Consider the following 26002-nt stretch of genomic DNA (forward strand, 5'->3'; position numbering starts at 1 on the left):
GGGTCCCTTTCCCGCCGAACCGGGGGGGGGGGGGGGCGAGGCGGGGCTGGCGAGGCCTTGGCGACACTTCCGGCCTCCGAGTGAGGCGGGGAGAAAGGGCCGCCCGCCCGCCATCCGCGATGCGCTTCCGCGCCAAGATCTCGGACGCCGGCTGCCTGGCGCACTTCAGCCGTGAGTGGCGGGCGGGCGAGGGGGGGCGCCGCTTTCCGGCGGGGGGGGCGCGCGGCGTCTGGGGCTAACCTGGCTCTCCTCCGTCTCTCCTCCCTCCCTCAGGCGCCGTGGCGACGGTGGCCAAGCTGGCCAAGGCGTGCGCGCTGCGCCTGACGGCCGAGCAGCTGGTCTTCGTGGCGGGCGCCCGAGGGGCCGTGGGGGGCGCCCGCCTGTGGTGCGAGGTCCGCCAGGTAGGCCGGGCGGGGCCGGGGGCGGCGGGACCCCGACGCCGGGCGGGGGGCGGCCCGGGCTCACCCCGCTCCCGCTCTTCCAGGGGAATGTCTTCGACGAGTTCCAGATGGAGGGAGTGGCCGCAGAAAAAAATGAAATTTATCTGGAGGTGACGCCGGAAAACTTATCCAGAGCCTTAAAAACGGCACAGAATGCCAAGGCGGTGAAAATCAAGTTGACGAACAAGCACTGTCCTTGCCTCACTGTAGCCGTAGAATTGGTGAGTAGAAATGGATGCGCGGGGGGGGTCTCTCTCTCTCTCTCTCTCTCTCTCTCTCTCTCTCTCTCTCTCTCTCTCCCTCCCCGCCTCAGGAAAAAAGGTAGATTCTTGCCCGTGAAAAGTGAGGTCGCTAAAAGCCCCTTCAGGAGGAAAGGCTGCATTCCTCCCCCTGGGCGGCAGGTGGAGCTCCATTTGTGCCCCAGTTCCAGATGGTGGAAGCCAGGGTGGGAAGAGGTCCCAGTGCCCCCCCCCCCCCATGGCTGCATATGCTGCATAGCGTTGGGGACCAAATAGTGCCCTGCAGAGCCCCATAGCATTTGCACTAGGGGACTGAAGCACACTCCGGCAATGCTGTTCTCTAGACTCACCTGTGCAGGTAGACATGACACCACTGTAACTGTGCCTTTGAGCCCCATCTGAGCAGTTGGGCTGAGGGCACCATGATCAATGGGATCAAAAGCTGCTGAGAGTATGAGTATCCAGGTTGATCAGTACCTCCTGTCCCCACACTCATCCCCTGGGTGAGTCAGTCCCAAAACTAGGCCTGAACTGAAGTTGATCCAGATAATCATGCTCACACCTGAAGGAACACCTGAAGTTTCTCTGCCATAGCCCTCCTTTTTTAAAAAAGAAAGGTGGCATTCTTACATAAGTGTTTATAGGATTACAGCCTTTACTGTCATGAATTTCGGTTATGTAACCTTTTGTTTTCTTCTCTCTAGCCTTCTTTATCCAGCACTAGCCGTGTGGTGACTCATGACATTCCTGTAGGTATTATCCCAAGAAAGCTGTGGAATGACTTCAGGGAACCAAGTGTGCCGGACTTTGATGTGAGCCCCTTTCTGTTTCCACAATATCAAAATTAAATTCTTTAAACAGTGTTCCAAATACTTCCCATCTCAAAGGAATTTCCTTTTAGTTAAGATGATTGGATTTCATTCAGTCTAAAAGTGTCGTAGGCTAATAAGCACATTGTGATAATATAAACTGAGGATGAGTTGTTTTTCGTAAGTTGTTTTTCATCATTCATGTTTGAATTACAGCCATTATTCAATTACAGTCGTTATTCTACCAATGATTGCAGTTAGTGCAAAAACTTCTTTTTAGAGAGAATGTGTATCTTACCATTGGAGACCAGTGAAAATTTACAGTATGTTTTATTTACAGTATCTCCTGAGTCCATTCCACATTCACTCTTTCATGCACTGCTGCCCATTCATATGACTTGCAAACCTAACTAATTCACACAGCCATGCACATCCTCTTCACAATACTCAGCTTAACACTTGGCTGCCAACATACCTACCAACTGGTCTTTGCTCTTGAGTGCTGACCATTTAAAAACAACACAAACTTGGGGCAGTTGAAATATTTTCAGAGCCAAAACTCTCACAGCCAAAAGCAAATGTGTTTTAAAATAATGCAACCTGAGTTTACTTCATTTTTTTTTATTTCATTGGCTTGATTTGCACTTAATGTGAAGCAGTTGTTTATTCCCCACAAGCAGTTAACAAATATATATACCACCAATACAATTCATTGCTAAGAGAGGCATCCATATTTCAGCCCAAAACTCATCTCTTCAAAAGTGTTTTAAGGCCCTGATTACAGTTTTGACAACTGCAAGGACTTCAGAAATGTATCTCTCTCCAAATAAGTTACTAAACATAAAACTTTAATTACAGTGGTGCCCCGCAAGACGAACGCCTCGCAAGACGGAAAACCCGCTAGACGAAAGGGTTTTCCGTTTTGGAGGCGCTTCGCAAAAAGAATTTCCCTATGGGCTTGCTTCGCAAGACGAAAATGTCTTGCGAGTTCCTGCGAGGGTTTTTCCCTCCCCCCCTTTTTCTAAGCAGCTAAGCCGCTTATCAGCTGATCCGCTAAGCTGATAAGCCGCTAAAAGCCTCTAAACCGCTAATAGCGCTAATCCACTAAGTTGTCAATGGGCTAGCTTTGCAAGACGAAAAAACCGCTATACGAAGAGCCTCACAGAACGAATTAATATTAATTTCGTCTTGCGAGGCACCACTGTATCTTATTCTAATTAGAAGAAAGGGAGAGTAAACATTCTCTTGTGAAGAATGTTTTTTACAGTTATCTGAGGAAGTTCTTTGAAACAGGACCTTATTCAGAAGCCTGTGCCCAGCTGCTTAGCATTCTTCAATACAACAATAATAATTTTTGTGCTATATAGTTCATTGTAAGCCTTGCTGGAATGTTCACTTTCTGCTTATGATGATATATTGTTCATTTTATTGCAAACCTTTCTCATTACAGTGGTGCCCCGCAAGACGAACGCCTCGCAAGACGGAAAACCCGCTAGACAAAAGGGTTTTCCGTTTTGGAGATGCTTCACAAAACGAATTTCCCTATGGGCTTCCTTCGCAAGACGAAAGCCCATAGGGAAATCTCCGGGACAGCGGGGGAGGTCCTCGGACCTCCTCCGAAGGCTGGCGGTGGGGCGGAGAGACCTCCTCCCCCCGCCAGGCTTCGGAAGGCTCCTCTGAAGGCTGGCGATGGGGCGGAGAGCCCTTCTCCCCCTGCCAGGCTTCGGAAGGCTCCTCCAAAGGCTGGCGATGGGACGGAGAACCCTCCTCCCCCCGGAAGGCTCCTCCGAAGGCTGGCGATGGGACGGAGAACCCTCCTCCCCCCGGAAGGCTCCTCCGAATGCTGGCGGCGGGAGGAGGTCTCTCCGCCCCACCAGCAGCCTTCGGAAGGCTGCTCCGAAGGCTGGCAGCGGGAGGAGGGTTTTCCTTCCCACCGCCAACATTCAGAATGCTGTTCTGAATGTTGGCGGTGGGGAGGAAAAACCCTCCTCCCACCGCAAGCCCCGGGAACAGAGGAGAAGCGCTGTGCGCCTTCCCCTCTGTTCCTGTACCTGTCCGAAGGCTGGCGGCGGGAGGAGGTCTCTCCACCCCACCGGCAGCCTTCGGAAGGCTGTCCTGAAGACTTGCGGTGGGAGGAGGGTTTTCCTTCCCACCGCCAACATTCAGAATGCTGTTCTGAATGTTGGCAGTGGGGAGGAAAAAACCTCCTCCCACCACAAGCCCTGGGAACAGAGGAGAAGCGCTGTGCGCCTTCCCCTCTGTTCCCGTACCTGTGCTGAAGGCTTGCGGTGGGGAGAAAAGCCCTTCTCCGCGGCAAGTGGTCTCCATAGGAACGCATTAATTGATTTTTAATGCATTCCTATGGGAAACCGTGCTTCGCAAGAAGAAAAAACTTGCGGAACGAATTAATTTTGTCTTGCGAGGCACCACTGTATCAATCTAGTTTCTCAGTCTTATGCCCTTCAACATTCTCGTAGTTGCTATATAGAACTGTGCCCTTGCATGTGACTATATCCCTTTTCAATTGACACTGGGGGTCGTTGCCCAGTAACAGTGTGGGGCAGGCGTGGCTCATCTGCACTTTCAAGGCAGTTGATTTGATTTTGTAGGTCAGCATTTATTTACCAGCGCTGAAGACCATGAAGAGTGTTGTGGAGAGAATGAAAAACCTCTCCAATTCTATAGTAAGTTCTTATATTCTTAATGTGGGAGTAGAAGTGGGGAGAGAGAGATGCATCACTTGGGATGAGTTTTTATGCAATCATTGTAACCGCTGGGTCAAAATGGACAATACACCATTTATACAACTGGAAATTGTGCATTTTTTCTTACTTTTTTCTTAGTAAATAGGCTTGTGTGGCTAATCTAGTTTGGGACCTTGGGGGAAGCTGGAGGGCTTTAATTCTTTACCCCCCCCCCACTATGGTACTGATCCAGATTGGATACCCTGTGCTTGGTATTTACTTTAGAAAAGACCATCTTGCAGTTGCTAATTGTGTGAATGGTACCTGGTCTTGGCTCTCACTTGATACTTTGCGCGTAAGACTCCCGTCAAGGTTTAGTTATCCAGGATTGCTCTCTGAGTACACAGCTGGTAAGCAATTGGAGCCACTGGAGAGGACTAGCATATCATACCTATATGATCCCTCAACCCAGAGGTTTTCAACCTTTTTGAATCCACTGCTTCCTTGACCAATTTCTTCAGTTCCTTGTGGGATACCTGGTAAAAACTAAAACTTGACCATCGTTCAAAGCACCCTAGGGCACCCTGGCACCACTTGAAAATCATTGGCCTGTGCCAGTAAGTAATGTAAGGAAAAAGGATCCACACTGCAACATTCCATCTCTTTTAGACTTTGTAAGTGATAAGTAAGCATACACAGGGCTTTTGTTTTTCTAGAATAAGTGGTGCCAGAACTTGACCTTTTTTAGGGGAGCACCCACCCAAAGTTATTGCGCTTTTTAAAGGGGGGATCACCCAGCCAAAGTTGTTAAGTTGGAACGTACCTAAGACGTGCCAACTGGAAAAAAGCCCTGAGCATACACACTTTATATAGAATGCTTTACCTGGTTGCATGTCCTGTATACCTGTACAGCCTTCATTGTGAGATGGTGCCAATAATTCCCAGGCCACTGTCTGGTCCCTAAGACTATACAAATTAGTTATCCCTGCCAAACTGACCTTGTGAATGTACAATATTTTCCTCTTTTTTATTGCATGTTTATGAAATGCATGTTTAACTTGTAGCTATGGGATTTTGGCTATCAAGAATTTTACCTGCTCTTGTGTCTTAACAGCAGCTTGATCTGAAATCATTAGTAGATTGTGGTGTTATCTCAGCACTGGAAAGCTTCACTTGCCAAATCTGCAGATCAGTCTTCTGGTTTACCAGCACCAGAGAAGGCTAGGCTTACTTATTTGTCTGAGTCAGTTGACGCTTTTGTTCCATTGTTCACAGTACTAGAGACCATCACATGGATGATATTTTTACACAGCTCCCTAATTTATATAACTGACTTTTTGATGCTTGGTGATTTGTTGATGCAGAGCTCTTAAGCAGAGTTGTCTCCGTTTGTTTATTTATTTATGTGTCTGGAGGCTTATATTTAGGAATAGAACCTTAATTGTTATAAGTGCATTCCCTTGACAAACAGGTGTTGGTAGAATACATTTAGTAGTTGTGAAAAGCATATGAACTGTTTTGTTTACATTGTAGGTAATAGAAGCAAATCTAAATGGAGAAATGAACTTGAAAATAGAAACTGATCTAGTGTGTGTTACAACCCACTTTAAAGACCTTGGGAATCCTCCCTGGGGTAAGCAATTTTCTTTTCTTGTCAGATAACAGATCCTAACAAAAGTACACAACAAAAGCTACAGTCCTGTGTACACTTATCAGGCAGTAAGGGCTTGCTTCTGAGTAACCGTGCATAGGTTTGCAGTGAAAGTAATTGCCAACAATTTTTAGCCAATTTTATAGTTGTTGTAAAATAGAGCTAGCTTGAGTCTGTCTTTAATAGTTTTCTTTCCCCACGCTCAGAAGTCAGTAACAAAGTGAAAGGAAGGAAATACTGATTTGCGGGTCAAATAATTGAAATAACATTGTAGCTTCAAACAATGGACTAATATACATAGTTAATTATCATGAATGGGGAAAACACAGGTGTATTATGACTCGCAGGGTCATAATACACCTGTATATGACATATACGTGCAGTGCCATGAAATAAATAAATAAATTCAAATCTGGAAATGGCAGGAGAGAGCTGGAGAGCCCTTGTGGCTGGTGAGAAGACCCTCCACAGAGCCTGAAGAGGACGTCGGAGGAAGCCCAGAAGAGAGCAGAGGCATAGCAGGGCTTTGTTTACACTGCTCAGCCTCCCTGAGTAACAGCTGATGTGCACGGTAGCGCAGCAACAGCAGCCACTTTCCCACATGTCTTCCAGCCTCCTACCGGCCCCAGAGCTTCAATTCTAGTAATTTTTTGTATGGATTGAAGAGAGAGCGGCAGAGAGGGTGCTTAGAGAGCATTCCCCACTTTATGAGAATTCACTTATGTGCACGGGGGCCCAGAACATAATCCCCACCTCCTCTGCAAATACAGAATTAGAGGATAGGGTGAAATAGCTATTTGTCAGTATTCTTGGGAGTTCACAAATTTTAACTGATCTTAATGATTAACCAAAAAGGTGTGGTTGCCACACTTGCAAAGTGTTGTTCCTGATTTCATATGCTATCACAGCCAGAGCTGGGCCACCCATAAGGGGACTAAGGCAGCTGCCTTGGGGGGTGGAATCCCAAGGGGCAGCACTCTCGCAGGTGCCCCTCCCCTGCCGCCACCACCACCACCAGAGAAGCGAGAAGAAGTGGCAGCTACCTGCAAGATCTCACAGAACTCTCGTTGAGTTACACTGCAAGATCTCACGGCTGCCTGCTCCTCTTGTCTCCAGCCAAGGACGGGGTGCACTACCAGAGAAGCATGGAGAAGTGCCGTGATCATAGCACAATATCCTGTTCCTTTTCCCAGCTCCAGACTTGGGAATTCCTTCTAGTCTTCTTCTGCAGCTTGAACTGTATAGAGAGAGGTGGAGACTGTCACTGCAGTTGCACAGTCCTTTAGAAGGGCCTCAGAAGTCGGGTGCAGTTGCCGAAACAGTTTGCACCTCTTCCACAGATCCAATATGGACACAAAGATGGTTGTTTGTAGCGCAGAAGCAAAATATCCTGCTGCTCTCCATTGCGGCAAGGGAGGGTTGGGCTTAGTTTGATTTGCTGGTGCCCTTTTAAGGCACAGTACTAGAGTTCCTTTTCTTGCATCTGTGAAGAAGATTGGGGCTTCTCAGTTTGCTCCTGTGCTTCGGAAATACTCGGAGCACCTTGAAGGTACATAATTGAAGCCAGTTTTCTTCCCATCCTTGCAGCTGGGGCAGGGATTGCTCTCCATAGTTGTGATGGGTTTCTGTGCAACTTGCAGAGATAATCTCCTCAGACAGATGCCACAGCTCCAAGGTTGGGATGGTGGCTAGGATTTTTTAGGTGTGACAGAAGATGGTTGCGCACACTTCATGGTAAACATGATGACTAAAACTGGGGGCTCCTGGTGGTCCTGCTTATTACCTGATGCACTATGAAAAATCATTTTGGTAACACACACTAGTCTTCTCCTTTTCCTGAATGTAGGGCAATGATGACCAGTACACACAGGAGCCTATGAACAGAGACATACCATGGGGTTGGCGAAACTGGTCCCCACTGCCCAGGCCCAGGGGGTGCAAAAATCACCCCAGATTACTCCAACCGAGGAAAGAGAGTTGTGTGGGGTGAGAGACACAAGAGGCAGATTGTATGGATAACAATTGCCTCAGAAGAAGTTGGGATGGGTGATGACTGGGCAGCTGGTGTCTCTGCTGCCGTCTTCGCTTCCACTACCGATGGAGGCTTTTAACTTCTCCCAACCTTCATGTGCACACACAGCCCTCAAAGTCCCCACTTTTCAGGGGCCTGCCTGCCTCCCTGCTTGCTGCTCTTGTGTGGTACTTGCTCAGCTGGTGGCTGTTGTGATGAAGTGATTTTTTTCTGGGATGGGGGTATGCCAATACAGCACCTCTGCCTATGAACAAATCTCTGTGCATGCAGAAGCCTCTGGCTGGATGCAGTACAGGGTCTGAATATTACTGTAGTCAGTGTCAGTGAGCCCCATTCCAACATGTTCATCATCAGTGCCTGCCACTGCTAGTTCCTTCCTCTCTTCCTTCAGCCACTTCTGGCAGCTTTGGTAGCTCCTACAGCTAACCAGAGACTTACTTTCATGCAAGCATCCGTGTGAACTGGCTCTGGGTCCACCCCTCCCCAGTGACTGAGATTGGAGCTGTGATCTGGTCTCACGTGGTACTTAATTTATTTTTTATTTGTTGAATTTATATGCTCCCCTATACCTGGTCTCAAGGCAGTTCACAGAAAAGATCACAATATATAAAAACAAAATAAGAACAATAACCCAATAACACCCCCCAAAAAAGAGCCACTGCCCTGCTGACAAGTTAGCTACTAGCCTTGGTTTGTTCTCTCTGAAATGGAAGTATGAGGTGGTTGTCACAATGAGGAATAGAACATAGTACATACTGGCTGCTTGATCATGTTCATATGTACAGTGGTACCTCTAGTTACGAACTTAATTCATTCCCGAGGTCTGTTCTCTTAACTAGAGGCATGCTTTCACTAATGGGGCCTCTTGCTGCCGCTGCGCCGCCAGAACACAATTTCCGTTTTATCCTCGAGGTAACTTCCAGGTTAGCGGAGTTTGTAACCTGAAGTGTTTGTAACCTGAGACGCTTGTAACTCGAGGTACCGCTGTACTTGGAAGTAAAATGCACAGATTACAGCCTTAAACTGTTAATGGAAATTATGTACAACCCTTTTAAAAACTATTGTTCTAGTTAATAAAAGGTTCTATTTTTTGTGAATTTCTGTAGGCTCCCAAAAGTCGAGTCAAGAGAGAGATCCCGAGACCATGGCCGAGGCCCGCATTGACATTAAGAGACTTCTCCAGTTACTTGCAGGGCAGCAAGTGAATCCCACAAAAGCACTATGTAGTAAGTGACCCTTTTGGCCTGTTGTTTCAACAAGTCATTTGCCACTCTATAGAGCAGTGTATGAAGAAGATGTCATGTGTTTGGAAGGGATTGCCATATCCTTCCTGTAAAAGCAAATTTCAACATTTCCACACACCAGTGTATTTGGACCAGCATTCTTAGGGCCAAACCATGGGGGGATTGTTGCTGTTATTGATAGTAATTTTTTCTTATCTTTATTTTAGATGTTATGATTTATATGGAAATTTGGTTGTGTATATTTTGATATTTCTTTATTGTTTATGACTACTTTCGTTATATTTGTAATTAGGTTCTGTTCCCCCCCCCCACACACCATGTTGTAAGCCAACTTGAGCATGGTTTTAACTGTGGAAAGGTGGCATACGAATAAAATTATATATGTATGTATGAATCATGTTTATGTACCGTATTTTTCGCCCTATAGGACGCACCTTTTCCCCTCCAAAAATGAAGGGGAAATGTGTGTGCGTCCTATGGGGCGAATGCAGGCTTTCGCTGAAGCCTGGAGAGCGAGGGGGGTTGGTGCTGTCCAGGCTTCAGGAAGCTCTCCGCAAGCCGTGGGAGAGCTGTGCGACTTCGCACAGCTCTCCCATGGCTAGCGGACAGCTTGCCTGCACCCAGAAGCTTGGGGCGCACTGAGCTCAGCACGCCCCAGGCTTCGGGCTTCGTGCAGCTCTCCCACGGCTTGCAGATAGCAGCCTGTTCTGGGGGCTGGGGTCGGGGGAAGCTCGGGCTTCCCCCACGCCAGCCCCGCACCTGGGGGAAAAAAATTCTTTATTTCCCCCCAAAAAAACTAGGTGCGCCCTATGGGGCGAAAAATACGGTAACTCACCTCAGCCCTCCCTTGCCCAGCTCCACCAGGGCATATGCATCTGTAGGCAGAGTCAGGTCTGCTGTCAAGTGGCTGTTGTTGAAAGTGCCTTTTGTCTAGGAGGGAGGACCTGACGCAGCTTTTCTTTTTGTTGTCTTTCTCCTGGTTGGGAAAAACAGTTTTTAAAAAGTTTTGGAGGTTGATGGTAGCCATGTACAAAATATTCCAGACCTCCTGCAGCTTGGCCTCTGCATCTGTTTGGCCTTCAAAACTGGAGAATGTTGGCTATTGTACAATGTGATATTTTGGGCCCTCTGTCATCCTTTGAAGTTTAAAATATGGACTTGTGTTTTGCAGATATTGCAAGCAAAAGGATTGTTCACTTCATCTTGCTCCACGAAGATGTTTCTCTTCAATATTTCATTCCAGCCCTTGTATGAATTGAACAGTTGTTCCAGCTCACCTGTTTTCAATGCTGCAGTGTCTTCTCAAAGGCGCTGAACCAGGCACAGGAAGACGGGGTGGGGGAGACGAGTGCTTGCTATGCTTGTTTTGTAATCAGATTCTGTGCAGAGAACTGTATATTTAATACCTTATATTTGGTAAATAGAAGAAGTAAAAAAAAATCTGTTTGACTGGGCTATATATTTTATTAAAGAAACAGTCCATTAGATCTTTAGTTATTCTGGTTCTCCATGCAGCAAAAGAACTGTTGGTTTTTTCTTTAAAAAAATCTTGTTTCTCAGTCACCTGTCAGTTCCATATATTCTACGCCTCCTGTCCATTCCATCATTCATTACTGCATATAGGTCACTTCAGTCATATTAAAATTCTCCAGTACCCTCAGAGCTTCCATTTAGGCAACAGATTGATCCCAGTTAGGATTCTGACTTCCAAGTAGCTATGGACCTCTAGGGTCAGGGCACACACATCAGAAACTTTAACTGGGCAATATATATATATATTTGGCAACAATGTTTATCATTAAGAGGATCATCTTTTCTAAGCAATAAATGAAGTTTACTCATTTATAGGTATGTAAAGTAATTCTAAAAATGTATCATACTGTTAAAGGTTTGTAGGCACTAGAATTTAATTCAGGCTTGGGCATCAAAAGCTTATTAAGGTAGGCTAGTCTCTGATGTGAGATGAAAGCTAGACCCATTCCTGTATTTGAGCTCTGTGTTAGATTCTTTTAATTCTCTGAAATTAAAGGTGTGAAAGAACTAATTTAGCTAGACCAGGGGTAGGCAACCTAAGACCTGGGGGCCGGATGCGGCCCAATCGCCTTCTCAATCCGGCCCGCAGACAGTCCGGGAATCAGCGTGTTTTTACATGAGTAGAATGTGTCCTTTTATTTAAATGCATCTCTGGGTTATTTGTGGGGCATAGAAATTTGTTCATGCACCCCACAACAAGGTCTGAGGGATGGTAAACTGGCCCATGGCTAAAAAAGGTTGCTGACCCCTGAGCTAGACAAACCTCCTAAATTGTGTCCTAGACACCTTGCTAATCCATTGGATTTCATTGCTGGCATCCAGCTGTCTTAGGAAACAATGGAGGAGAGTGTTTTGGAGGTGAAATCAAATGGTTGAAAGGTTGCAGCGCCTGCTGTGGCTGTAGAGACCAGTATGGGAGAGACATGCTTTGTTGCAGCTGGGGCAGAGGAAGGCGTCCGGTTGCACTGATTCAGATGCACCAGGGCGTTTATTTTCTCTGCTCCGCTCAATAGTCATTCCTCCTCTGGTTACTGCTACGAATGCATGAGCTGACTGGCTGTCTCTAGGCACGGCAGGGTTGGAGCAAGACAGGCACTCGGAGGCAACAGGATTTCTCTCTCTTAGAACACACTGGTTCCCAGGATTCCTGGCTCATCCTGTAGGGAGCTGTTATCCAAGATGTGTGTCTTGTGACAGATTCAGGCTGGCCAGAATAAATTTAGCCTCTTGAAGCATAGATGCCATCAGAAACCCATCAGCCTTTACTGTAAGTTTAAAAGGGAACTCCCACCAATATTGTGTTTTCACCTTTCAAAGTACTTATGTAATAGGTTTGGAATCTCTCTATATTTTTAACATTTCTGGGAAGAATACCTGAAAAATTTGGGGTGCTGCATATTGATTTTAGACAATTCTAAAATTTCACAAGGCATCGTATGTTGCCTCTTTAGTGCAGTATTTTTTGAAACACGTGATGAAATTCCTAGAGGGCCCACCATTTTATCTGCAGGGCCCTGGCACTCTGTGTTCCATTTCAACAACTTGTGGGGTAAGCATGCACTCGAGATCTATGTCTTTAAACCACAAGGAAGCTGCAGAATTCAAACACTCCCACCCTCTTCCTGTTCTCATATCTACAGCAGTAAAAGGGGAAAGGAAAAGAAGGACCAGGCCTGTTTGTATTTGTAATCCTCTTTCCTTTCAGGCATAGGAACCGTAACTTTAGGAACTCTTCTCATTTATACTTACACTTGCTAAGATTCAGTGGCCACCAATCAGCCATGGAAATAACATTTTTTAAAAAAATGAAAAATTGGCACTGACAGGAGTGCAATGTCTCTCTCAAGGCATGAATAAATCATGCAGCCACCCTCCTTCCCTTGGAGTAGAGAATGGCGTCAGAAGGCAGAACATACATTTCACTAAACCGCTACACAGCCTCAACTTTATGTGATGTGGCAGGCACAGCGGGGGGCGTCCCTAAGCTGAATGAATTACAAGGCAATCCAAGTGTGCTTTGTCTGTGCTTGGAGAAACAATATTTTGGTGAATAGCTGGACCATGTTTTCTCCTGTACTTAAAAGCTTTGGGAGTTGATGCAAACTGTTATGTTGCCATAGGTGGGCCCTGGAATAACATCCTTCTCTTTTTCTGGCAGAATGTCTGTCTGTCTGTGTGGGTCCATGCTGTTTGTTCTGTGTCTCCAGAAGGCTTTGCAAACTGCAGCGTCAAGTGGAAGTGGAAAAGCAGGATGTTTTCTTTGCAGGAAGGTCCCCTGTGCAGTTCGTCTGCCATCAGCATTTGACTTTCAAAACAGGAGTTGCCTGGTGCGAAGCAGGCAGGGGAAAGTCCAGATGCCACCACCGAAATCATCTTCCCCTGTGTCAGTTCTCAACTGACAGCAGAATGAAAAGAACACAAGGATTTTCCCACCCATCAAGGCCTTTTAAACCTTTCCTCTGCTGAAACTCTGGTACTGGTGTTAGAAAGAAAGTTCTTGACTTGGTCAGTAGGTGTTGGGTAATTTGTTCGGACATTTTGAAATGAATGTCAAAATTAGGGATTTGTCCTTGTCTGAATGGGCCTCCCACTAAATTAAACAGCAAAAAAGGGGTGGGGGTGGGGAGAAAGTTCCAAGCTGCAGTTTGGGATGGGGATCCACCCCTTGTACATGTACGCAAATCACTTTCTTGCTCAGCAAGTGGATTACAAATGCCGCTGTTGTTTTCTCCAGATAAAGTTATTTCCTGTTTTGAAGTAAAGCTGCAATCATAGGCACTTGTTTGAAAGCAAGTTCCACTAAATTTAGTTCTAAATTTGCTTTCAACTAAGTGTGCCTTGAACGACAGTCTTACTTCCAAATCAGAAATCATGTTACCCAGAGGAAACCATGGCTGCAATTATCATTAATAATTTTTTATACCGCCCTTCATCTGATGATCACAGGGTAGTTTACAGAATAAAGAAAAGCATCCAGTTGCCTTAGATGAGATGAGGCAACGCGTCACGGGGGGGGGCACCTCTCGGGGATGCTTGCGCGGGGGCAGGGATGGCTGCCTCGCCGGGGGCCGGATCCCCCTCCTGGGCAGGGCGCTTCCTCCAGGAGCTGCCTGCGCGGCACAAGCCCCGCCCGCTCGCCGGCTTGGGCTGCAGGCGCGGCTGGGAGGAAAGCAGCAACGGAAAGACAAGCGGAGCCGCGGGGCGCGCTTTCTCCCGGCCGGCCGGCGGGGGCGCCTGGCGAGGGCGAGGCGAGCAGGTAAGCCGGCGCTCGGGGCGCCGCAGGACGCGCGCTGCCTTCCTTCCTGCCTGCCTGCCTTCCTGCAAGGAAATCTCAGCCGACCTCGCTTTGCTCTCCCACATTAAGTTTGTTGTCGGCTTGCTTCTCGCAGTTGCTTCCCAGTGTGGGGCGAATTCAAGAAATGCGCGGCGGGATTCTGCAAAGGGAAAGGCTTTTGTGGGGCACGTGTGCTCTTTGCTCGTGCGAATGAGCAACGTACACGTACACTTCGATTATGCTCCCTTCTAATCTCTTTCGTGAGATGCAGATGGCTGAAATAGGTTTTTGAAAATAAAGCCAGCAGTATATACTGCCTTACCAAGCGTGGGCTTCCTTGGTTGGGGCCTGTTTGCCTGCCGAACGTTCTGGGGAAGCAGGTTGGGGGTGACTTGTGCAGACGCCCCCCGGCCCAGCCGCCTGCCCGCTCCATCCTGCTGGTCCCATCGGGAACTGTTGAGCTAGAACTGGGAGCTGCCAGCGAGGGGCCACGGAGGATGCAGGTGGAAATCTTTGCAGAGCTCTGAGCTCCATTCCGTGTGGCACACGCTCCAGCAGCCCCTGGGTGTCCCTTAAGGAGGAAGAGGGGCAAAAACTTCTGGGCCAGCCTTTGCCTTTGCTCGTCTGCTCTGTGCCTTGTCCTGGGGAGTCCGGCTCCCACTTTCTCGCTCTCTGGGGTGCCTGCAGCCTAGCAGCACACCATGGGGAGCCCCACTCGTTGACCACTGCCAGGCTTTGGAGACTGCCCGCCAGCTAAAGGCAGCGAGTGGTGGATGCCACTGGGCTGTTTCCATAGACTGTACTGGTTCCAAGGCAGACATCATTCCCGTGTGCGGTTTGGGACACTGATGATGGCCCTGAGCACCCTAAGCCCAAACCCTATTTGGCCGTGAGATCGAGGCTCCATGTCTCAAAAGGAAGTGGAGGATTTAATCCTTGAGGAAGGCGATGGATGGCTGTGGATGACTTTGCCTCTGGAGAGAAGGCTCCTCAGAGAAGCTGCTTGTGACTGTCAGATGTCTCTGGAAGACTTTTCTATACCTACAGGCCTTTACAGCTGATTGGCCAGTAATGCTAATGATGATCTATAGTGCTTTATGTGCTATAGTGGCACACCACCTTGATGTTTACGGGGTGTATGAGGTGTAAGGAGAGGGAGAGACCTCTAGTGGGAGACACCTTTGGTCCCCACCCTGAACTCAGCTCTCACCTGTGGCTCTAAGAAGCCGTCAGCATGTGACAGTGGCCACACATGGGAAAGCTAGCTAGTGCTCCTCTGTGTGCAATGGATGGAGCAAGGTTTCTTTGCTCTTCAGAAAACAGTGTGTCCATTTTGGGGGGAAACCCCTCAACCAACAGGTTTGTTTTAATAATTGGATGCTCTGTTTCTAAATTTCAAACTTTCATTTGCTTGTGTCTTGCTACATTTCACACACTGACGGACGGGGATGCTGTTCCCGCCCCCCTCCAATACTAGTACAGTCGTACCTTGGTTCTCGAATACCTTGTGACTCGAACGTTTTGGCTCCCAAACACCGCAAACCCGGAAGTGAGTGTTCCTGTTTGCAAATGTTCTTTGGAAGCTGATTATCTGATGCAGCTTCTGACTGAGTGCAAGAAGCTCCTGCAGCCATTCAGAAGCTGCACCTTGGTTTTCAAAGTTTTCGGGAGTCGAAAGACTTCTGGAACAGATTCCGTTCGAGAACCAAGGTATGACTGTAAGCCCATCTTTCATGCATTGTTGAGGAAATATTTGGACCCTTTTAGTAGTTGTGTCTTTTCTTTGCTTCCCTGGGTTTTTCTCTTCAGCAAAGCTTGTCTTTGATGTTGTGCAAGAGGCCGGGTCATCTTTACCACCATTCTGGTTGCATTTTCTTACCAAAAAGGCTTCCATGACATCCAAAAGGATTCAGCTGTCCCTCCTCATCTGCATCTCCACTTGCTTCCTGTTCCTTCTGCCGCCTCCTTTCTTTCTCCATCATTCTTTTCTTTCCTTCTCATATGTTTGTCCTCACGTCACCTGTCTTGGTCTTGCCTTTCTTCCTCTCTCTTCTCTCTCACCTTCTGCCTTTTTGCCTCCTTCCGGCCCTCTCTCAGACTTGCCGCCTTCTTTCACAGCCCTCCAAAGACCAGCAGTCTCCCTGTTGCTGTTTCCTCTCTGCCAACATCTTCTCCCACGTTTCAGTTCCTTCTTTTTCTCACCACCTTATACTTCCTTTCATCTGTTCTTGTTGCCTTTCCTATGAGCATTCGGTTATCCCATCCATGTTGAGCAGCTACATTTCCCTCTCCACAGCTACCCCCCCCCCAGTGCTGTCTGAAGTGAGCGTTTGGCTTGAAAAGATATCCTGAAATGGGCACAGGGAGGAGGAAAAGGGCATTAGGAACTTTGCCACTGCAAGGAGGGAGGTTTTGCTTAACCCAGCTCTATCTCAGGTTACAGGCAGTGGGGTGAGGATGCTGTAGGCATTGCTAGAAGAAGCTGGGCCAGAAATACCTACAGTATTGCAAAGGCTCACTTCCGGCCCTTCTCCTGCCACACTGCAGCACTGGTCGAAATAAGGAACCTTTATGGCATTAGTCCTAAGGCCAGTGCTCCCTTGGTGGGTGGTGGGATTACCTAGGGGGCTACGATGCAAGGGGATGGAGGGGCACGGAAAGTATAAACAACTTTGAAAAGCTAGCATCACTGGATCAAGTTCATCTTGTTGAATTAATTAAACTAAATAGTTTTAATTGGATTTTGAATAAATGTGCAATGAATTATGACTGAATTTTATTTTTTTCTTTAATGGGTTGTGCAAACTGCTATTCTGAATAAAAGCTTATATCAAGGTTCATTTCTCTTGTTTGCAAAACTTCAGGGCAGTTTGCAGCCATTGTGCCCGCGTTCTTTTCCCTTGGCATGGCAGCCTTTTCTGCAAAGGAAGCTACCCTTTGTGCCACATAATGAGGAAAACCCAGTTTCTTTTTAGCAGCCCAGAATTTCATTTTCCTGAAACATGGGTCTAAATAACAATTTCTGATGTTAGTTTATAATCAACATTCAAAATAGAATGTGCCAAATCCTGCACTTGAGGAAATGGGGCAAAATGAGTGCCTCATTAGAAGAACATGTCACAGCCCAAACATTGTGTCTTGGTGTGTGATGCTCCTCTGGTCTGGTCAGCCTTAAATGGAATCTAATACACATTTGGAACTATAGTGGTACCTTGGGTTAAGTACTTAATTCGTTCCGGAGGTCCGTTCTTAACCTGAAGCACCACTTTAGCTAATGTGGCCTCCTGCTGCTGCTGCGCTGCCGGAGCACAATTTCTGTTCTCATCCTGAAACAAAGTTCTTAACCCGAGGTAATATTTCTGGGTTAGCAGAGTCTGTAACCTGAAGCATATGTAACCCGAGGTACCACTGTATGTCCCTTGTGATTTTGCTCTTAAAGCGATATTATTGTCATGGGTTTGTGGGGTGCCTGGGGTCCCCTTCCAATTCCTGGGCGCCAGGCACTGGATTTAGTATGTTAAAGTGCAAGCAAGCCTAGTGATGGGTCCTTAACTGGAAGAAAGGGAGTGGCTCTCTGCCAGAGGGCAAATGAGAGGCGACCCACTTTCAGCTCAGTTCAAAAGACAGAGTGTAGAGAGTTGGAAGGAGAGCTTCCTGGGGGTGATGTGGGCTGGAGGAAAAGTCCTGGCCACCCTGACATGGGGAGAAGCGGGACCCTCTTGGAGTCTGAGGCTGGAAGCCCCTCCATCCCAGGCTCAGGTAGTATATATGTGGAAAGACACCACAATCTCCGCTTCGCCTCATTGTCCAAAGGGAAACACAGAACCTGGGTAAACACAACTGGCGCCCCTGGAACCTTACGCTCCTCAGAGATTGGGGGGCAGCGCGTAACAGTATTAAGCAAATAAGATTTCCCGCTTTATGAAGGGGAGCATTCACTTCTTTAAAACAGGTGTTTTTTCTAGTGTTCAGCTGCAGTTCTGAGGCTGTTTGGCTCTCTCCTTGACACAGAGCGCTTGCTTTTCAAAAGGGGCAGAAACAAATGCTTGTAGTGCGAGGGTTGGAGGGAAGACACAGAAAATAACGCAATATTTGGTATTCTTAATCAAACAACTGGTGATATAACAGAGGAGGGCAGCGTTGTGCCACATGTGAAATGCAGCCTTCCACTGTTCTTCATTTCTGGGGCTTAGTGGCATGTTATGCTGGAAGAAAACCAACTACTATAGTGTGACATTATCTGCTTGCATTGAGCAAATGTATTTAATTGCACAGGCAGCAACTGCTTACTAATTGTACCTTTTTGGGGGTGTAACACTGATATAAGAAAATATATTGGTTATCTTGACCATGATTGCTGCTGCCAGGATTCAATTTGGAGTTTAGTTTTGAGTGCAGTTTGGTGGTTAATCTTAAACTGCATATTGTCACAACAAGCAGGCTGGAACCCGTAGTTGAGACTAAGCACAGTACATAACACGGTATTTAGTAATCTTGTGAGAGTTTTCCAATATCCATTGTTTAAAGTTCACCAATAAATATTTTGGCTTTTGTTTCAAAACTCCAATCCCTGGGAATAAATACTCTCTCAACAGTGAGATCATCAAACCCCCTGTCAATTAAACATGCAGAGCTCTTTCTCCCCCCTCACCCCCCCCCCGTTTCGCGCAAAGAGCACATATTTAGCTACACAGAAACAAATATTTCCTAATAAGTTTTTCCAGATGAATGAACAGTTACAAAAGGCTGCCTCTGAATGTAGCACAAAACATAAATAAATCACAAGATAACCTCTGCAATATAATTACAGGCTATTTTCCATCGTTAGCAGGGAGTCATTTGGTTCTTTATACTCTGTCTGAAGATATCTGAGGTTTTCTTGTTTGCTCTAGTTGCTGTTAGACAAGCTAAGGTCAAACTCAGTCCCACACCCCTTGTGCACAGCAGCAGACATAACCAGAAAAGTTAAAGACACAACAATTATATTTCAGTTCCCATGCATAGTATCTTTCTGGATTGCACCACTCTGGGGGTCCCCCTCACTTGGAAGATGTGGGGCATGCCAGCCGAGAGTTTGCCATTTTGTGCAAATGGCTGGGGACAAAAGCTACTTCAGCCGGTACTCCACAACCTCAGGGAGTCAGACAAAAGATAAGGACATTGTCTATGCCCCTTAACATGTTATATGAGTGGGTTTCAGGTGGCTAAAAAGTCAAAATGTTGCCTTTCTTTCTGACAATTGTGCGTTGAGCATGTTTTTCTACAAGCACCATATGCAAATGCCTCTGGAGCTGTTGCTCAAAAATTAAGTTGACCGTCGGCTTCCAGTTTTTTGCAATTTCTAGTTCAGCATCTAGTATCAGAGACCCCTGCCTGCTCCTCAAAGTCTTTGTTTGTCCTTTGGATTCTCCGTGCTTGGGACCAGGCCAGGGCCACACATGATGTTCCACCCCTGCTCCACAGCAACGAAGGATAAGTGCATAGAGCTCCATTTGTCCTCTGTTACCCCCCAACTCTCCATTTCTCTCTTGTCAGGGGGCTTATCAACCATAGTTAGCAGTTATGCCCACTGTGAAGCTATCGTTGGCATCCATCTCAAGCAACAGTGGAGTGCGCTTCCAGGGATGAAGTCCAAGCCCTGCATTAGCAGCATCAGAGAGACCTCCCTGGGGCGCAAGCCTGTGTACAGAGGCCCTGGCAGCCCAAACACAAGACCCGCTCTCAGCCACGCTATTGTGGTCCAAAGAAAGCAGAGCCAGACGTTTGGCACCAGCTTGGCTGCAGGAGTTGCTAGAAGGAGGCGGACAAGGCGCCACCCAACTGTCTCCACCCTGGATTTGTGGAGGGTTTCCTCCTGAGCCTTTTCTTCTCCTGAAGATATCCTGCCAGGCGGTGAAGGTTTAGGATCAGAGTTTTCCTTCTCCTAGATGGGCTCCTTTCCCAGGCGGACGAGCCCCATCTGCCCCTCACTTCCCTCTATGGCACGGGCGGAAACCGCTTTCTTGACCGTTGGACTCACCCACTCTTGGTCTCATCTGCTCAATCCAGCAGAGCCCGTCTTCGCATGCAGGGAAGTCCCTAACTCCCCAAGGCTTTGAGACCCCTTGGCTACCCTCCCCTGGTTTAGCTGGCAGTTGAAGCTGTTTCCTGGGATTGTGGCCACTGCTGCATGCTGACAGCTTCTAGGAGCCACAGGTAACCTGGTTAAAGTTTATTTATATACTGCTCCTTGACCCAAAGGCTGCCAAAGTGGTAAAGGACATAATCAAGCAAAAATTACAATATTTTATAATAAAATGTGATAAATCAATCAGTAAGTAAAGTAATGTAAGACCAAAATCACAACACAGGTCAAACCAAAACCTCACTGAGCTCTCAACAGCCCTCTGTCTCTCACACCTGGGGGTTAAAAGTATACCAAGGCAATAAGACATGGTTTTAAAATGGGAAGAATTAAGGCTGACAAAATTGAGTGAGATGTTGAAAATGTGGTCTGAGTGGATCAAGGTGGTGTTCAGCATGTATCAAAATTTCCATCTTTAAATATGTTGTCCTGCTTTGGAGTCTTCATTAAGATGCTCATTGAAGCCGTCCGTTACCTGCAGTCCTCGTAGTTCAGTGGGAGGGCACATGGTGTTGACACATGCATTATGTATAGGCACAAGAAGATTTCCCCTGTCTTTCATTTTATAGGTTCATTCTGCTGTGTCATCTATTTCTCCTGAAAGCTGGTTTAACTGGGCTGATTTCTAAAATTAATTCTGGAATCTGAGCCTATGAGGTATTCAGTTCTTCCTGCTTCCCCAAGGCCATCTCTCTCTTGGAAGGTTTTCAGTTCAGGAGGCCTTCAAAAGCCAATGGGCAGTGTGAGGGTCAAGCTCATCCCATAAGCTGAGATGCAGATGGGCAAACTGAGCCATCTGGCCAAAATGTGGCAGTGACTCCTCTAGCGTCAGCCATGTCTTGAAGCAGCTGTACATACTGGGCTGCACTTGCACCTTACTCCCAGACAAACCTCCCCTGAAGAGCTGTTGGGTGAACAAAGAGAGTGGGAAGACAGGTGAACTTTGTTCAGTTGATCTTGGCTCAAACATTAAAGCTCTTTAAGCCTTCACTTTTTCTTAAATGCGCTTTGAACTTTGTTATGGGTTGAACTGTTCCTTTATGCTCGTTTAAAAGGTAACACTCTCAGGAAATGTTCTCTTGCAAAATGCATTGATGGCAGCCTGGATCAGAACAGCAAAGCTCCTGAATCCCAGCTGTCGATGCTTGGCTGAATAAGGCCGTGGCTGGGGGTGGCTGGGCCTCGTTGCACTTCCACTCTAGTCTGGCCTGGCCAGCACAGCCAATGGTCAGGGATGATGGGAGTTGTGATTCAGGAACATCTGGAGGGATGTGGGCCACGGAAGCAGCTCCTGGATGGCCACAGGGTAACCTCCATTGGCATAGATAAATGGTTGACAGGGTACCATTGCAAAGATTGTGTTGTCTGAGGTTTAGGATTCTTAAAATGTGAGACATGCTAATTGGAAGGCAGAATCCCATGTGTTGTTATCTGCTTAAGAAGACGGATTAGTATTTTGTTACCTAATTAATAGATGCATGTTTAGATTATAATGGTTCTTTACAACTTTGTCCCTTTTTTCAAAAAATGTGATGATGTGCTGATTCTTATTTGTAACAAGGTGTTATTATTCCTATTGTTATATTTGCACAATTGATAATGCCGTAGAGTTCCATGACATTTTTGTTTTGTTTTAAACATAAATAATATCCTTTGATCTGAAAGGTGGTTTACGATAAAACATGCTTCAGTCCATTCTCACATGTTCACAGCTGCCCACTGCGGAGGGAACGGCAATAAGGCACCGCAAAGCCCTGTTCTGCCTTATCTTTACCCCTGCTCATGCTCTTTTAACAGGAGCGGACCTCTCCTATCTGCACGCAGCCCTCCCTGAGCACAAACATATCATACATGGGCTGGTTCATATATGACTGCAACCTCAAGTGAAGGCTGGCACAGGGGAACGGGCTATCCTAGATCATCACCTCAAATGCACATTTTGTTGTCTCACCAGTACCATCCATTTACAGTGGTACCTCGGGTTAAGTACTTAATTCGTTCTGGCGGTCCGTTCTTAACCTGAAACAGTTCTTAACCTGAAGCACCACTTTAGCTAATGGGGCCTCCTGCTGCTGCCGCGCTGCCGGAGCATGATTTCTGTTCTCATCCTGAAGCAAAGTTCTTAACCCAAGGTACTATTTCTGGGTTAGCGGAGTCTGTAACCTGAAGCGTCTGTAACCTGAATTGTATGTAACCTGAGGTACCACTGTATATCTAAATCTGCCCCTCCTGCTTCACCCTGCCTAACATCAGGGCCGGCGCGGACTGTAAACTTGCACAGAGTTCGCAGAGAACCGAAGCATCTTAAGTTCTGTGTCCTTTCTCCACACTGAGGAGCTTTCTAAAGGCAGAAAGAAAGAGAAGGCAAGGAGACCTGAACACTTTATATTCTGAAATAGAATCTATCAAGCAGGTAAATCAGAAGCAAGGAGCCCTCCTTTTTCCAGGTTCTGGGTGGGGGCTGGCCTGACCTTCACGCTCCACCCCTTAAGAAGTTGTGCACCATTTGCAAAGCTATAGAATTCTGGCTGAACAGTGACTCTCAGCATGTGGTGGTGATCCATTGCCAAGGAAGTGAGCTGTACCTGTGGGAAAAGGAGAAGAGGCCCCATGACTCCTAAAAGGGGGCAACTGCACCCAGAGAAATTGCCTTATGCAATTAGCATATCCACAGGATCCCTCAGGGTTGTGAGCCTGCTAACAGCCTGCTTGTTTGGGAGCACTGGGAGGGGATAAAGAGAGCATGGAAGCTGTTCTGCATCTCATCTGTGTCTTTAATCTGGGCTGACTAAGGTCCTTTAAGTGGAAATCCTACTTATTCCTCAAGCAGATTAGGAGCTCTGCAATTGAAGGTGATGCTGGAGGATGTTCTTGTTAGGGATGAGGCCTCTTTTCAGAAGGAACACTCAAGGTCCTCTGAAACCCTCTGCTTTCTTAAGCTTTTTTGCCTTCTTTGGCTCCCTATAAGTGGTTCTAAACTTAATATCTTTCCTCCTCACTGGATGCAGATGGCATCTCCTGAGTGTCCACAGGGCTGTGCTGTTGTCTTTGGACAGGCCTCTGAATGTGAGAGCATCTGTGTCCCTCTGAAGCTTTACAGGTCCCTCTGTAAGGAAGAAAGTTGGAATGGCCTATTCCTCATTGCCTGAGGGAGGGAGGCAGCCTTGGTTGTTTTTAAATGTACTCTTCCTCTGCAGTTCACCTGTGTGAACTGCCTTCTCACCTTCCATAGACACTATATAATCAACTCTTCCTAATCTTGGAGACTGTATTCAGTGGGAAGATTCCCTAAAAAGACTGTGAGATGCCAGGGAGAAGCAAAGAGGACACCTGCCCAATCGCCATGCTGTTCCTCCAGCAGCATCTGGCAAACACAGAAATTGGCCTTGCTGTGGGTTTCTGTTTGAAGATGATGCAGGAGAACATTCTGCCCAGCTCTCCTTCCTCTGCTGTGGGGCTGATTGCTTCTTCTGCCACCTCACATACTGTCAAAGCCTTTCTTAGGCGGCTGCTCTTATTGGAGGTTTCCACTTTTTCTTATAGGGGAAGTTCTTTTTGTTACTGAAATAAAAAAAATTAAGGTCTTATATATATATAATAAATGTTCATAAATGTACCATCCAAGCGCATACATAGATGTGTGGACCACATGTCTGGAGCAGCACAGGAAGACCGCCCTGAAACCATTTTGACTCCCAAACTGACCAAATGTTTTCTCTGCAAGGAGGGAGGAGGTGGGGGAGCCTCCCCATTGTCTTTTCCTTCACAAATCCTGTCTTAAGGGTATGTCTGTGTATGAATAGGGTGAGCCTGCGACCTGGCTCAGGAACTAAGTATTTGTCTTTACAAAAGACTGGCCAGGTTCCCCAGGGTATCCAATCAAGTAACCATTAACAGGTACCCTGCCGGACAGGAGATAAACAACGCTCTCAGATTTTTGTTGTAGGTATGTGATGTAGGTATGATGTTTCTTGGGGTGGTCTTGGACTCCAAGGCAGGCAATTTAAAATGTCTATATAAGGGCGGGCACACCTTTGTTTGGGGTCCTCCTCCTTTCCTGCATGTGAGGGGAGCATCCTGTTGCAACAGTTCAATAAAAATCAGGCTTACAAGCCGCTTTGCTTCTCAATATTCTCTGGTTGGCCTCTGCTATTTTCTCCGACCGATGGAGAACCTACGAAGGACTCTACAAGGGCTCTTGTGCCCCCCATAAGGGAATCAGGGCACATTTTTGTTTATTACATTACCCTTTGTTTTCTTGTTCTTCCCCTTTTCCCCTTCTCTGTAGAGTTGTAATTGTGGGACTCTTGTCTTTGTTGTGGTTCCAGATTACATGACTGTTGAGGCATCCAGGAGTTGGTCTGCAGAAAGGGATGACTCCTCCTTCCCTAGAGAGGCGGCCAAAGGGGACCTGCCTGAGCCTTCCTGTTGGAGGAGCCGCCAATCAGGAATGTTCTCCAGCAGCATCTTCAAACAGAAATTCTTGCTAAAACAAGTTTCCATTTTTCAAAAAATCAGCTGGTTTTGTAGCAGTATCAGTTTAAACCAGGGGTTGGCAAACAACGGCCCCTGGGCCAGCTAAGGCCCCGGCCCCTGCCACCAGCTCGGTCAGTCCCCGTGTGGAGCTAAACGGCACGGCACTGCTTCGTCGCACGGGGACTCACTTCCTCTATGCTGGAGCGGCTTCCTATGGGCTGCAGGAAGTCACGGACGCCTCTTCCGTGCTTCCTCCAAGTGTGTGTGGAAATAGCACATGTGCGGAAATTGCACACGCTCCGGCCCAGCAAGAGGTCTGTGGGGGAGTGAACCCGCCTGGGCTCGGTAAGTTTGCCAACCCCTACTTTAAAAACACTTTTTTTTTAACTCAATATATCAATGTGCCATTTGTTCATCAATCTGAACTTCCCACCATAGATATGTTGACTAAGTAATTATCTATCAGTAATTTGTACTAATTGCTTGTCATACATTTTAATAAGATTTTGAAACATTGTGAAAAGGGTCTTAAAATGCAGTCATTGCTATAAATCATAGGTGTCAGAAGAAGATTCTAGTAATCATTTTTGAATACACTTGTTTTCCAGAATATATATACTTTATAACGTATCATTCCAGACATTGCAAAGATGCCTAGACTTGTCTTGAATAACTACCAAATCTATTCTCTGAAGGGAAGAAATATCAACACAGAGTTACTTCAAGTTGCATTTGGGCTTCTTTGCTACAATTTATTGCTTTGTTTTAATATTGTTATGATTTTAAAATGCCATAAAATACTGAAAAAGTATGAAAAGTTGGTGGAATGCAACTGAATCTCAGGATTTTGTAAACTGCCTTGGGATAAGAGTTAAATAAAATAAAATAATATGAAATGCTGATTTTTCTGTTTATAGGGTGGGAAAGGAAGTATAGTAGTGATATCTGCATACATTCCCTTTGCAGGTGTGTCTGCCAGGTAAGAGGAAGCAGGTCTTCCGCTTGCCTACGTCTAAAGCCCCAACCTCACCCCTTCCAGATGTTTTAGAGTACCATTGCCATCTGCCCCGGCAAATGCGGTTAGTGGTCAGGGAATGTGGGACTTGCAATCCAAATCATGATTTTATTATTATTATTTATTACATTTGTTGGTCACTTTTTAACTTAAAAGGTTTTGAAGTGACTTACAAGATAAAATACAATGGATAAAAACAGTTAAAGTCAGAAAATTTAAAACAATGCAAATATAATACAAAATACCTAAAATGCTCATTCAATAACATAATAAGTACAAATGAATAAAAACCAAACACCAAAAAGAATAGATCACATTAGTGCATGTTTCTCTGTGGAGAGCATTCCACACCTGGTGGGCCACCATTGGAAAGGTTCTTGTGTGGCACATGGACAAGGGCCTCTGATGAAGACTGCAGGGTCCAGACTCATTCGTCTGGAGGGCACACGGTGAGGTAAGGCTGGATTAAAATACGAAGTGG

General features: G+C 46.6%; 1 protein-coding gene across 2 annotated transcripts; it reads left to right on the forward strand.

Annotated features, from left to right (window-relative positions):
• Positions 1–71: 71 nt before the first annotated feature.
• HUS1 (HUS1 checkpoint clamp component) lies at positions 72–10548 on the forward strand. Of its 2 annotated transcripts, XM_083709858.1 has the most exons (8): positions 72–171; positions 274–401; positions 485–661; positions 1384–1491; positions 4098–4172; positions 5706–5805; positions 8962–9081; positions 10271–10548. In XM_083709858.1, the coding sequence occupies exons 1-8, from the start codon at positions 120–122 to the stop codon at positions 10351–10353; spliced, it is 843 nt and encodes a 280-aa protein (XP_083565984.1). In that variant the 5' UTR covers positions 72–119; the 3' UTR covers positions 10354–10548. The 2 variants fall into 2 exon arrangements, with proteins under 2 accessions (XP_083565984.1, XP_083565985.1); XM_083709859.1 differs by lacking the exon at positions 4098–4172 and having other exon boundaries at positions 89–171.
• The last annotated feature ends 15454 nt before the right edge of the window (positions 10549–26002 follow it).

The sequence above is a fragment of the Podarcis gaigeae genome (genome assembly GCF_964106915.1).
Source record: "Podarcis gaigeae genome assembly, chromosome: 13".
Lineage (NCBI taxonomy): Eukaryota > Metazoa > Chordata > Lepidosauria > Squamata > Lacertidae > Podarcis > Podarcis gaigeae.